General features: G+C 42.2%; 2 protein-coding genes across 2 annotated transcripts in view; one reads left to right on the top strand and one right to left on the bottom strand.

Moving 5' to 3' along the window:
- Window positions 1-14,541, top strand: part of LOC120737509 (peripheral plasma membrane protein CASK-like) — a 48,074-nt gene that overhangs the window by 21,358 nt on the left and 12,175 nt on the right. The window contains 11 exon segments of the mRNA XM_040038265.1: window positions 838-915; window positions 1,045-1,117; window positions 5,977-6,079; window positions 6,762-6,937; window positions 7,539-7,661; window positions 8,043-8,126; window positions 8,350-8,449; window positions 9,340-9,357; window positions 12,120-12,241; window positions 12,951-13,028; window positions 13,130-13,210. Of these exon segments, the coding sequence (XP_039894199.1) occupies window positions 838-915; window positions 1,045-1,117; window positions 5,977-6,079; window positions 6,762-6,937; window positions 7,539-7,661; window positions 8,043-8,126; window positions 8,350-8,449; window positions 9,340-9,357; window positions 12,120-12,241; window positions 12,951-13,028; window positions 13,130-13,210 (1,036 nt within the window).
- LOC120737510 (probable G-protein coupled receptor 34) lies at window positions 2,444-4,884 on the bottom strand. The gene is made up of 2 exons (XM_040038266.1): window positions 4,306-4,884; window positions 2,444-3,827 (listed from the first exon to the last, which is right to left on the bottom strand). The coding sequence occupies exon 2, from the start codon at window positions 3,796-3,798 to the stop codon at window positions 2,524-2,526; it is 1,275 nt and encodes a 424-aa protein (XP_039894200.1). The 5' UTR covers window positions 3,799-3,827; window positions 4,306-4,884; the 3' UTR covers window positions 2,444-2,523.

Here is a 14,541-nt window from a genome sequence, read left to right as displayed (position 1 = left end):
AGAGTGCACCACTCATCAAGGAGGTCACTAAAGACCCCAGAATAACATCTAAAAAACACAAGGTTTGAGTCCTGTTACATCTGATGTACAACTAACAACATTTTATAAAAAGATCATCATAGCAACAGGCAAACATGGTGGTGGTAGTGTGATGCTCTCGGGCTGTTTTGTTGCTGTGATTGATGGAACCATGAATTCTGCTCTCTACTGCAAAATCCTGAAGGAGAATGTACGACCATCCGTTCATGTCGTGAAGCTCAAGAGCGCTTTTTAATTATGATGAAACAGATCCAAAACACAGCAGCTAGTCCACCTCTGATTAGCTTATTTGAAGAAAAAAAAACAAAGGTTTTGGAGTGGCCTTGGCAAAGTCCAGACTTAAATCTGATGGCATGACCTTAAACAGCCTGTTCATGCTTGAAAACCCCCCCAGTGTGGCTGAATTAAAACACTTCTATAAAGAAGAGTGGGCCAAAATTCCTTTCCTTACTTTCTCACACAGGGCCAACTGCATTCTGGATTTACTTGGGTTATCTTTGGCTAATATTAAAATTTGTTTGATGAGCTGAAACATTCAAGTGTGACAAATATGCAAAAAAGAAATCCGGGAGGAGGCAAATACTTTTTACAGCACTATACATGAGAAGTGTTTGAAGGAAAAATAATTTATTGTATCGGCTGTTATTTTTTTTTGTCTTTCATCTGATTATTGAAATGATTCAAATGTAGCCTGAATCTAAACCAAATCTAAATCTATACTAATAAAGAGTCCTCAGCTGACTCATTACTAAACAGATCATTTCATACCCACCCTAAACCTTTCTTCCTTTTTTCTAGTATGGACGGTGCAGACCTGTGTTTTGAAATCGTGAAGCGAGCTGATGCTGGGTTTGTGTACAGCGAAGCAGTGGCCAGGTAGGGGACACAGTCTGTGAAGAGTGGGCTTCACATTTTCAAATATTATTAAAGCCTGAAATACACAACATCTCTGTGCACGCTCTAAATGATGCCCCCCCCTTCTGTTTCTGCTTTCTGTCCCTCCAGCCACTACATGAGGCAGATTCTGGAGGCGCTTCGATACTGCCATGACAACAATGTGATTCACCGTGATGTAAAGGTGAGCTTTCGTGCAGTCAAGCTAGTGAAACCACAGAACATGTTCCGTGACTCGCAAAGGACAACCTATTAAATATATTTATCACACCAGAAGTGTATACTGCACAGTGTTACTGCCTTCCTGTGAAGACGCTGTCTTCACTGCTTGTGGGAAGGCAAATGCTAAAAGCGACCCACGCTTGACCCGAAAATTTCCCTTGATATCCGCTTTTAATATTAAGTTTAGTTACTCTGTGGTTTTTAGAATAAACCACCATGAGGTCTCTTTTTTTTCCTTTAGGCAAACCAACACCTCAGCAAGAGTCAGTGTTAGCTGTAGCATACAGCGATAAAATAAATATTGAACACCAATTTTAGTAAAGTTGTGAGTAAATACATTTCTGAATGTGCTATTAATATGAAGTTTTGACCAGATGTCACCTTTAGAAATATATTTACTTAAATACTTGGGGATCTACGGCTGTAAATAAATCAACTGTGTGGATTTATTAGGCATTCCTAGAGCAAAATCAGAATCCCCCAGTATTTCCAACAGGATTAACCCTCAAACACAGGTGTCCGACACTACTAGACCATATGGAGCAGTGCTGAACCAGGCCCTTGATCCCATCTGAGCCATTTGACCACACAGGGCTCAAAGCTGTCAGCAGCAGAACCAGTGCAAGCGCTGATCATCATGGTGGGTCAAAGCTGGCTTTCGTTTGCTTCTTGTAAGAGCAGACTATTGAGCTCAAGCAAAGCAAAAGGCTTAAAGGACGAAATAGGTTATTGTCCATTCCAGCCACTTTTTTTTTTTCTTCAAAATTAAAACAAATTTGGGGTAAATAAACGATTATCTTACATGAGCAGACTCACTGCGATTAATCTGCATGATTCACACTTAATACATAAAATTATATTAGTTTTTCTTTCACTGGATCCAGAGTTAAGATCCACAGTCAAAGCATTTAACGCAGTAGGAAGCCTGAGCTCCTACATACTCTGACCTCATTGTTTGAAACACTGGTTGTTGTTAGAGGATCCACCACTGTAACAGTATAGGTATGCCAATATAATGTGCTCTGTGCTGAAAGAGTGTGAAAAGAGAAAAGTTAGTTCTCTATTAAAGTCTACAGCAATTTATTTTTTCTCCATAAAACTTTTTTTTAATACTGAAAATTCTTGACATTCACTCACACACACGCACACACATTTCATATCATCATTAGTCTTGTAAATGTACATTTTTAAAGACATGGCTGATGCTGTAGTACGTCTTCAGACATAAATCTGTTGTCTTTAACCAATAATGGAAATTGGTTCAAAATCCATCTCTGACAGTGGTTCATGTACGGGGGCATAATTTGTTAGAACCGAAGCTGTCAATGGAAATGCTTTACTCCGATTTTTTTTTTTTTCCTCCTGTGATCACTGTTGGCCAGTAGGTGGAAGCGTAGTCACTCTTGTGCAGCGGAGGTTAGAGTTGATGACACACATACTGGTTCTGGGGGTGAGTGACTGAGTGTTTACACCGAGGTTGGGTACAACCACAGGGACAGACGGCCGTCTGAAATCCATGGTGGAGCTGTTGGATGTCACGTCATTCAGGAAGAGAAGCCGGTGGCCGAGTCTGCGTCCGAGTGCTTGGAGGGCAGCTTTGCGCACCGAGCCCGATAACAGAAAGTACATGACAGGATCCAAGCAACTGTTAAAGGCTGAGAATAACAACATCACCTCATTGGTCCAGTCCATGATTTGCATGTAATTACAGGATAGGCTTGAGCTCAATTGGGAGGAGATGTAGAAGGGGCGAAAGGCGTGGTAGGGCCCGAAGCAGATGGTGAAGAGAAAGAGGACAAAGAAGGACTTCTTTGCGGTTCTCCTGTATCTCTGTGAGTTAGGTAGGTCCGGCTTCTCCCGTGACACCTGCTGCAGCCGTGAGGCAATCTTGGCATAGGAAACCACGAGGATGATGAAGATGAACCAGAACATCACCACCAGCCCTGCGTTGATGTAGGCTTTCCAGTAGGCTTTTTGTCGCGTTTTGTACTGGAAGCACTTATCGCTGTGTTCCTTATCCTCTGGTGCGGCAATCATGGGAATCGTACCCACCAGGAATGCAATCCACAGAACTCCACATGCCACCCAGCTCCACGGCTTGCTTTGCCCCCACAGCCTCAGCCTTAGGCCTCTCCGTGCTCTGCCCTTCCCCTTCAGCCTCAAGTACCTGTCCAGGCTGATGAATCCGAGTAGAAATATGCTCATGTACATGTTCATGTAAAATAGGTTTCCCACCATCTTGCAGGCCACAGGTCCCAGTACCCATTTGTTTCCATTAATATGGAAGAAGACCCTGAAGGGCAGGCATGCCAGGAAGACCAGATCAGCCACTGCACAGTTGATGAGGAACACCCGCACTGAGTTTCGGCCCGAATGCAGGAACAGGAAGACCCACAAAGCAAAGAGGTTACCCACGAGTCCAAAGATGAAGAAAAGAGAATAGACCACCGCCTGCAGAACACGGAGGCTTTCATTATTAAATGAGCAAGGCATCGGGGTTGAAGTGACAGCTGTGTAGTTTGAGGTGGAGAAAGGAGAAAGAGAAGACGGTGACATGTAGCCTGGGAGGGATGACGTGGATATAGGGAGAGAGGTGTCGAACACTGCAGAGGTTGGGAGTACCGGCCTGAAAGTCGTATTCATTGTGGCTCAGAAGTTTTAAACATCAGGACCTAAGGGGAAAAAAGGGGGGAAATCAGCTTATTTTCACTGAATAGACATACAAAGAAGCTCTTGCTGTGCAGCAAAACAAGGTGCACGGACTGAAACTGCAATTGTGTGTTTTATGAGTAATACACAGTGAGGTGAGTAATACGTAGGTTGTAGATTAAGGTCACACACAAGTAATGATCTGTGAGTTTTCCACCATCAAGTGGAAATTATAGTAATTTGTGTTGAAAAAAAGGTGCGGCACCTTACAAAATTAAAGCTCCGTACACTGTGCAGCTTTTTCAAAGTTCCACTGTGATTTAGCTTTCACGGGTGGGAGCAGGAGTCATGACTAATCAGAAGTTTTATGCCTGTTTAACGCATAAATTCCAGTCCCACGGTGTTAGAGCGGAGCCAAGGGGTGCACGCTGCAGATGCAAAAGCGCTCACAGTCACTCTGACTCGTACACACAGATGTTTGGATTAAGGTGCAACACTCACCATCAATAATCCTTCCATAGGAGATCCAACACAGCTGTGAATGTGTAGGAGTGTGAGCTCACAGTAGTCCTGCGTGTATTTTCCTCCATCCAACTTCTAATGCTGCTCCATTATCAGTCTCTTAAAGCTTTTGTTAAATGAATAAAGGTGAGTTTAATTGTTTTATGTTAAAAGAAACTAGTCCTGGCTGAGCACCGCCTTTTTGCCGTTTTCACCTCTGAAGTAATTTATCCTGCAGGCTTGTCTGTGTCACCGCTTCTGCTCTGCTCAGCTTGTCTTCAGTCTTTACTGGAAAGCTCTTTCATAGCCTCTCCTCTCTCATAGATGTGAGACGGCCCCCTCTCTCTCTCTCTCTCTCTCTCTCTCTCTCTCTCTCTCTCTCTCTCTCTCGCTGTCTCTCTCGTACTCTCTCTCTCCACCCCCCCTACAAAATTTGCAAAGAATAAGAAGACAGGAAGTGAGCCCACCACTTTTCACACTCACTGTGGTTGTGCATGTCTTCTTACTGTCACAAAAAGTGACAGTAAGATGAATGTACCTGAGAGGAATACTGCATTTAACAAACATTTGGTAACATTTTAAACAAATTTTATTTCCAATTTGCATCCACATCTCTGAAACCCATCATTTCATTTGTTGTCTTTTAAAAAAATTAGGTGTGCAACTTGGGTTTACTATTATAAAAGAACAAATATGTGAAACTGTGATGGGAAGCAGTTTTATTACCACTGACACAGAACCCGTGATGGAAAACATGCCACGCAACACCGTCCTCGCTGCTCATCAGCCGCTGACATCAGCTGATTAGTTTTCCTCGCAGAAAGCTTTGGGTCGTGGCGAGTCGCCGCACTATTTGTCCAGTGAATTAGATATTAAGTAAAATGTCATAACAATTTTGATTAAGCAGTTTGTACAAGTCTGCCGGTGAACGCGGTTGGCTTAATGTCCTTCTCCTTAATAAACTAGCCGTTGTAATTTAGCAGCAGCTATCACGGCACTTGGCAAATATTTTCTTACCTGCCTCTGACCTGCAGTACTAGTCCTGTGTGACTACATGGTGAAGCTTCGGTGTCACCTTTTTCACACAAGCCTAAGTACATACAGTCTCTTTCTTTGTGCTACTTCCAGGCACTTTTCAACTTGTTCTCTAATGTGTGTGTTTCTGTTGTTTTTGTATATATATTAATGTTTGCTATTGATTCCTGCTGTACGTGTCTGTCTGTATCCTGCCAAGTTTCTAAAATAACTGAATTAACCAGAATCTAAAAAGCATACTGGAGGGTTAAAAAAGGTCTCTTCAGCTTTGTGAATTACCTCCAGAGTTCTCCATTGCTCACTGCTGGAGTCAGTCAACACCGAGCTCTGTAGCACACAAATTGGGAGACAAAAAATGTGCATCTCTTTTTGAACGCACTGTCAGATTTGTGCAAGCTCAAGTGAAACCAGGGTACACTAACCACCATTTGAACATAATGGAATCTTGCACTCTTGCACAGAGAGCAAAGCAATGCTCTGCAGTGTCTGTGCTTGTGCCTCTTTTATTTTAAAAAAAGTCAGTGTGATTTTTAAAGTCTGCTGGGACTGTCCCGCATCAGTCGGGCCCTAATTGTACCAAGTATTAGCTTGTCGTCATTTGCACTGTGCTGACGCGTGTCTTTCATTCCTCTGCAGCCTCACTGTGTGCTCCTGGCCTCAAAGGAGAACTCTGCTCCAGTGAAACTCGGAGGCTTCGGAGTGGCGATCCAGCTGGGAGAGTCTGGTTTAGTAGCCGGAGGTACAGTGAAACACTTTTCAAGGGTTTTCTTGCATTCCGTGATTACAGGTGGCCCACAAAACAAGTGTAGGTCTTCCCCCACACCTGTGGTTACCAATTATGCAGAAATGACAGCAAAGTGCACCGACTTGTTAATGAGGTAACAGACTTCACGCAGACTAACGCTTACGTATGAAGTCACCTCCATAGTCTCTTTTAAAGGTCGGGTTTTTCCCCCCTTACTGTACGTCTCACTCATGCTTACATTCTGTCCACAACCTTAATAATAATGAAATGTAATAGATTTGTTTGTTTCTTTGTAATGTTTCAATAAAAATATCCTACTTAATAAAAACTGCCACGTTATTAGAAACAGGTTTTCACTGGTTGTGGTTTAGGCTGGATTGAGCGAAATGACCAAGCAGTATTTTGGATATGAGTAAGCAGGTCTATGTGGGTCTCCTCGAGCAGCCCTAGTCTGTTCCCACAGTCCAAAGACATGCTCATTAGATGAATCACAACATGTAACTGTCTGAGCTATCCACTCTGACTCTCTCGTATTGGATTGTGAGATATTCTCCAAGCAGCAGCGCTCTAAAAAAAGAGCACGGGACGGGCTTGTTTAAATGTGTTTTAAATAATAATAAAAAGTTCATCATGAAAGTGTATCAGCGTAGTGTATGAAATTTATCTCTTTCCTCAGGTCGAGTGGGCACGCCCCACTTCATGGCCCCAGAGGTGGTGAAAAGGGAGCCTTATGGCAAACCGGTAGATGTGTGGGGATGTGGAGTGATCCTCTTCATTCTGCTGTCCGGCTGCCTGCCTTTCTACGGCACCAAGGAGCGCTTGTTTGAGGCTATCATCAAAGGGAAATACAAGGTAGGCGCTAAATGCCAAAACGGCCTGTTGGTGAACAGAGAAGCACCAGCGCTTTGGCCCTGAGGCTCAGACTGAACTGTGCTGTTGTGCATGTTAGATACAAGGTTGAGGTCTTGGATTACAGGAACTGAATGCAGTGCTTTTACCACATCACTTCAGAACTTCAAATTGCGGCCTGCCTTTCCTCCCCCCCCGGTGTCTTCAGCTTTTCCTCTCACACAACAAGAATGTGAGAGGTGATGAATAAAGTGACTGTATCAGCAGAAAAAAACTAAGATAAAGGTCTGATGAATTATCTGCTTTCAGCACAGTATGAGTTTCCTGTTTGGTGCACTAATCTGTAGCAGATGCAGTCGCAGTGTGCAGAGTGATGGACAACACCGTTGCTATCTTCCGTCAAGCTGCTGCCAAAAAAACCAAACTGTAAAACAATGAAGCAAACCACCGAAACATTTTGCACAACAGGGGGGAGAAAAATGATGTGGGTTTATTTATGAAGCATTAAATGGTGTGTAATTTGTCCTTGGATCTTTAATTACTGCCAGATTCGGCTGCCATCCTGGCTACTTCACGCGTTTCTGAATATTTCTCTGGGTTTCAGATGAACCCCCGCCAGTGGGCTCACATCTCTGAGAGCGCCAAGGACCTGGTGAGGCGCATGCTGATGCTTGACCCTGCTGAGAGAATCACTGTCTATGAGGCTCTCAACCACCCCTGGCTGAAGGCAAGATCACAAGACTCACACACACATGCACATACTGCTAACATTCAAATTAACTGAATGCAAATAAAAATACTCTCACTTCACATCTCTGACTTCACATCTCTGCAGCTGTAGGAGGTTATTGTTGTTTGATTTCCTCTTTTTTTTTTTCATAATCGTGTTTACTATTTTAAAAACCCAGAAACGGGCGTGAATATTTGTTGCCTGCTGTAAATGTTTTTGCAAGCTCAAATTCACCTTTAAACCACTGGCCTGACTGATGTTAACTCAAGCACACTTCCTTTTGCTCAGAACCACAGCTCTGCTTTCACATCCGTTCACTGTCTCTGTGCGAGCGCTAATGTCCTTCATCTTTATGTCTGTGATTCCCAATAAATGCAGGAGAGGGACAGGTATGCCTACAAGATCCACCTGCCCGAAACAGTTGAGCAGCTGAGAAAGTTCAACGCCAGGAGGAAGCTGAAGGTTAGCGCAGTGTTATTAGACTCCAAGAGGAAAAGTTTCAGTATGAGAGGAAGTCTCTCCACATCCCCTCTGTGCAGATGTTTCTAATGACCCAGATTAAGCTGCTGGCAGAATTTTTACTCTCATCTCAACCTTTTAAACACTTTAAACTCTTATATATAACATCTATTTATATACGTATATTTCACTTAATATCCATGTTACCCCCTACTCTCTGTCTCAGGGTGCAGTGCTGGCTGCTGTTTCCAGCCACAAGTTTAATTCCTACTATGGTGACCCCCCTGAGGAGCTCCATGATTTCTCAGATGATCCCACCTCCTCAGGTAACTGTCAGGCAGACTTTTTCCTCTAAATGTGTTTAGAGATGCAAGTATTAGATTGTTTGTGTGTATGACAAAGAGCCTAAAAGAAGTGAAAAGCATGCTGCATTAATTCAAATATAACCTGAAGGACAGTGAAATGGTGTTGATTACAGTAAGGTTATTTTAATGGATGGATTAAATTATTGAAACCCTCTTTAAAAGTGTTCAGTGTGTGCATGTTGCGCAACAGAACATGATCACAATTGCTTTCTAGCTCTGTTTGTGCTCACGTGGTTTCTATTCTGGTGTCTTTGTGAAAAGCAGCTGTCAGTGCACTGCTTCCCTGTTTAATGAACACATTTCCCAACAGCAGCCTCACTTCCCTGTCTCAGCGTTACACTTTCACTTCTGCTGTTGAGAAGACTGCAGGCCGTGCCGGCCAGAGCTGAGCAACACAAAGAAACCCGACCCAGTTCTAAACGATAGAAACAGAGTGCGTTTCAGTGTCAGCTAATCAGCGGGATCAGTCTAATTAACCTGTTTTGTTTATTTATTTATTTATTTTTTCCCCGAATTTGTGCTGTAAAAGCAGCTGCTGCAGCCGCGTGGACTCGTATGTCCGTTGTGCTGAGGCTGGCAGTCTGCTGCAGTCATGCTTCCTGGTGACTGTTTTATTTTTGCAGCTGTGTTGCTTCAGACATGTTGCTCGACTAGACGTGTTGCGTTGTAGATCCCTGCAGCAGCTCGGCAGACTTTGTCCAGATTTAGCTGCTTTTGCTGATTCTCTCTGTCTGCCGTAGCTGCGTTTTGTTTTTTGTTCTTCTCTGCAGCCGTAGTTGCTTTTAAACCTCCTCTAATCTCAGCTTCTCTTTCTTTGGTGTTGTTTTCTCCTTCTGCTGTGCTGTCTCTAGGACTGCTAGCTGCTGAAAGTACGTATACCCCCTCCTCTTACCCCCTCCACACTCATAGATTGTGGATGTGTGATATCACCATGACATCACTTGCTCTGTAGTTGCATTTCTCCCATGTGTTGAATGATGTGGGTATTAATCCTCCATGCCTCTGCCCCCTCTGTCTCCTCTGCTGTCCCCTCTTTAAAGAACTTATTTTGCTCTGTTGTGTGTTTATTCTGACTGCTTCCTTTTGACTTGTGAAGATGAAACACATGCATCTCCATTATTGTGGCAACGTGAAGCTTTGACAACCAGATTAAGACGTGCTGATGAGTAGTTTGTGCAGTGAGCAAAAACAAAAGTAAAGACGATAAGATGCTTGCATCCTCAGTGTCCTAACTAACAATAAGATCTTTTATCTCCACTTTTCAGAGCGAGCTGCTTTTTACTGGTGCTCACAGCTTCCTGTAAACCAATTTGTCTCCCAAATTTATGCTGGTAACTAAAGGGCACTTATTGTGCTCTAGATAGACAGATTTATTTATCTTTTTTACACAAAGGTCATTCTTGAACTTAGATGCTGCTCTGATAGAGGTCAAGAATAAAAATATGAAATGAATAAACTAGTTCCAATTTAAATGATTACTCATTACACTATCATAGCATGTTTGACTACTTCTAGCTGCATTTGTAAACTAAACATCATTGTCTTCATGCACTAATAAATCAGCCTTTAATTGCTGTGTACAGGCCTTTATGCACCGAGCATGTTTCGATTAAAAACAACATGAAATTCAGAATTCTTTTGCATGCGTGAGCTTGTGGGAAAAAAAAGAAAAGAAATCCACATCAAGCAGTGATGAGCTTGTCTGGATGTTTCTAAACAAGGAAAGGAAGTAGTGGTGTGCGATACTGAATATTTTGGTATCGATCCGACAACAAGTAAATACGGGCCAGTGTCACCTATAGCGATACTTTTCGATAAATAAGGTGGATGCGTCATTGAATCGCTAAATTTCAATTAATTTTCATGACCTTAAGTGTTTTTGTGATGTTTCCTTTTTATTATTAAATAGTTTAAACCCAGGACATAATTAGGACATAGTTTATAATTAAATAGAAAATGAATATTATCAATTTTTTATTTATTTATTTATTTATTTTTTGAAAAATCTTAAATAAAAAGTGCTCGCAAACCAGTAAACAAATTAAAACAAGTGCTGTTGAGAAACTATAATACAAAAATTACAATTAAAATTCTCAACAACAAAAACAACAACTGGTGAAAATATAAATAACATGTAAACAACTTAACAAGCGTCTAAGTCAGCAACAGGAGAGTGTGCCTGCTCTGCGCTGACACAGGAGCGGCGAATCTGGCGACCCGGCTGTTTCGTCTTTGCCAAAACCACAGCACTGCAAACAAGAGCGGAACTTAAAGTAAAGAATCGAGCTCACCCGGTTGGTATCAATCCGATACCGATGCCGACTTGGTATCGAAACAATCGATATTTGAGTTCGAATCAAAGTTCAAATTCGAAGTTCTGCTTGGTCAGATCGGTCTGTTCACATCCGAAAAACCAGGAAAAAAAAGAACTCGATCTGCAGATTGTTGAGCATAATTGTGCGATTAGTGTGAACAGCTGCATTGAGAACATAAGAGTCCAAAAATAACTTTTTAAAACACATGCGACATTCACACCAGTCCACCACGTCCGTTGTGTAAAGGCCTCAAGTTTTGAAGTGTTGTATTCTCTTCTTTAAATCTTTAGCCTTTTATAACATTATGACTCACCGGTTATTTTTATATAATATAGTGAGAGCTCTTTCAAGTTGAAGAAAGAGCTCTCACTAAAATGTGCTAAAAAAAGAGGAAGTTTTTAACAGCTTAAACTCTCCTCTGCTGGATCTTTCATACATCACAGAACTCCCGATTAGCCCTCTGTTCGTCAGTTATTGCACATATTTAGAACAAAGTCTTTCGCATATTTTCTTCAGCTCAGTTTTTTAGGCTTATTATTTTAGGCCTCAAGTCTGCAAGTCTGAATAATTAACTGTTTATTAAATTAAGATGTAATGTTAATCTTTATGTAATCTTTATCTTTATAAAGGACAGAAGTCGTGTCTTAGCCTCGCAGGCTTTGTCAAACTGAGCTGAAGAAGTGCTACTGAGTTAAATTGGTGACACTTTTGTGGTTTCACTTAGGGCGTGATCTTTCTGAGCCTTTTTAAACTTTGTTTCTCTCTCACACACACACACACACAGTTCATGTTTACACGGCCTGAGGAGAATTTTAATAACGTTGTGTGTCAGATTGTAATTCTCTCCCTGCTGCGTTTTTGTTTTTTTTGTTTTCCTTGGGAGTGCTGCTCCTCGTCATCCACACTGTGACTTTTTGAACTGACTTTCTTCTGATGTATTGATGCCATGTACCGCTGTTTCTCTGGTTTTGCTGCATGTGTGGGCGATGCAGCAGGTACTTGGGGTTCAATAGTTCTGAGTGTTTGTGTGTATGTATGTGTGTGTGTGTGTGTGTGTGTGTGTGTATTCCAGTGTTTTCACTTGTACTGTTTGTGATTTTCTTTTTTCTTCTGTTTTTTTGGTTATTTGTGGAATTTGTTGTTTTTATTTTGTTTGTGTTTTTGCCTGTTTCTGGTAGTGTGTCATGTTCAGTGTTTGCATTTTGTGTAGTGTTGAAGAGACTGCTTTGTGTACTTGTGAATGTTTGTGTAATTATGAGTGAGTTTATATTTGGAGTGTGTAACGTAAGTGTGTGTGTGTGTGTGTGTGTGTGCAGGGGCAGTATCACAGGTTTTGGACAGTCTAGAGGAGATCCATGCATTGACAGACTGCAGTGAGAAAGATATGGACTTCCTGCACAGTGTCTTCCAGGACCAGCACCTCCACACTCTGTTAGATGTGAGTAAACGCTTCCTCTGCAGTATCTAAAGTATCCAGTAGGTGCCATGACAAATCAACAATACATTGTTCCCTTGTTTATCGCAGGAGTTGCGTTCTAAAAATAACCCGCGATAGGTGAAATCTGCGAAGTAGCCAGCTTTATTTTTTTTACAACTATTATAGATGTTTTAAGGCTGTAAAACCCTTCACTACACACTTTATACACTTTTCTCAGAGAGGCATGAGCATTTTGACACTTTTCTCTCTTGTTTAAACACTCTCAAAGTTCAAACCTTGGTAGAAGAATAAGTCCAGCGATTGCTTTTGATGGTGGAAAACGTTTCATTGACATTGTTGTGTTTGTTGGGGAAAAACTTACAAACATACAGTACAGCATTTCAGAGTCACACTGCTAGCGATCGAAGATTTATGTAAATTTGACAAGCTGAACGCATTCTGTACTGTACAGGAGACACAGCACAGAGGAGATTGATTGACAATGGCCTACAGCCAATCAGGATGCTGAACACAATGCGCTGTAAAAAAAAAAAAAAAAGCACAAAAAAAAAATCCATGAAATAGCGAGGCCGCGAAATGTGAACCGCGTTATAGCGAGGGACCACTGTAAACCACATGTATGCTCCACACGGCTCCTTGGGCTTTCCATCTTTGCTTGCATTATCATCTCCTGAATGTCATGAGCTGTTTGCTGTTGCTGTTATTTCAGCTTTATGACAAAATCAACACCAGGTCGTCCCCTCAGATCAGAAATCCTCCAAGTGACGGAGTGCAGAGAGCCAAAGAGGTGAGGAAATCTAAAAATAAAAATGTCTTCTAAATTCTCTGAAGTGTAGCTTATAGATCGTCTTCACGAGCTCGACTCTAAAAGTTTATTTTCCTCTGCAGGTACTGGAAACCATCTCCTGTTACCCAGAGAATATGGAGGCCAAGGAGCTCAGGAGGATCCTCACACAGCCACACTTCATGGTGGGATATACGGCAGCACACACATTCTTAATCTAGGAATTGGGATTACAGCCTTCTGTGTCAGAAGTTGGGTCCTTTTGTCAGCCCACATAACTCCCTGGACTACAAATCTGCTTAGCACCTGAGCTTTTGGTGAGCGCTCGCACAGGAAAGGCACAGACAGCAGAGCTGAAGAGAGCATGTACTAAAGGGCTTCCACCTGCAAGCAGTGCCGATACTTTGGCTTTGCATCAGCTAGACTATCGTCAGATGATTCTAGCGGCCAGTACAAACCAGAAATGAAGGGATGCCGAGGATACCGATGAAAGACCTGGAAGATAGAAACTGAGCTAGAAGAAGTTAGTGGTGGCGTTCATGTAAAGGTACTGAGGTTCTAGTCGAGAGTAGCTTTGTATTAAACAAAGTATTTAAGTCAGAATAGGGTTGTTTTTACTCTGTGTGTGCGTGTGTGTGCGTGCGTGTGTGTATTGCTATCCACAGCAGCTAGCTGTAGGATGGTACTGCTGTTCTGTATCTGGGTTAGAAACATAAGAAGCCGAGCTGTTTGTGTGTCTCTCTGCTGAATCTGTATGTGACACTTAACTGCAGCTGTCATGCTTTAAGTTTGGTTCAATCCAATTAGCCTGTCCTGCACCCTGACCTGACTGCCTGGTTAATCCTGCCACAGACATTTAACTGTGCTGCTAGCAGAAATGGTGTGAAGGGGCTTAGTGTGGCAGCACATGGGGCAGAAAACGCCTTTTGAGTTTTTTCCTCTGAGCTGTATGATTTTAGTAATCACTTCAGTTATGAAGTAGTGATGCAAGGACATGTTTTGTTCCCTTTAATTATGGACTTAAGCGGTGAGGATTCAGGGGGATTCAGCATCAAACATTTAGTCCATTGTTGACGTGTCCTGTAAATGCGCACTAACGTCTTTGTTATTAGTTGTTCTTTTCAGCTGCTCTCTTTGCTGCAAGTCAAAGGCCTTTAGTGCCAGCTGTTCCAAAGCTCCCTGACTGTCATGCATCATCAGTGTACATGCTGTCGCTCTGATGAGCAGCTGTGATCATTTGGCAAGCTGGGCTGGTGGATGTTTTAAAAAAAAAAAAAAAAACAAAAAAAAAACCAAAAAACCCCTGTGTGTCAGTGACATGATTAGTGCCCAAAGAGGATTAGTGTAAGCCACACTCTCTTCACACTCGTACAAAAACACTGTGCGTGCTCACACGTACCTTCTCTTGACAGGGATTTGCAGCATGTTTTCTTGGCCAGCTTGAACCAATATTTTCTGCCTCAGCACTGACACAAAAACTGCACCCAGAAAGAATAACCCTAAAACAGCATGGCAT

Source organism: Simochromis diagramma, unplaced genomic scaffold (assembly GCF_900408965.1).
Source record: "Simochromis diagramma unplaced genomic scaffold, fSimDia1.1 OVJJ01000413.1, whole genome shotgun sequence".
In the NCBI taxonomy this organism is placed as follows: domain Eukaryota; kingdom Metazoa; phylum Chordata; class Actinopteri; order Cichliformes; family Cichlidae; genus Simochromis; species Simochromis diagramma.
This window is presented reverse-complemented; position numbering and strand designations above follow the sequence as displayed.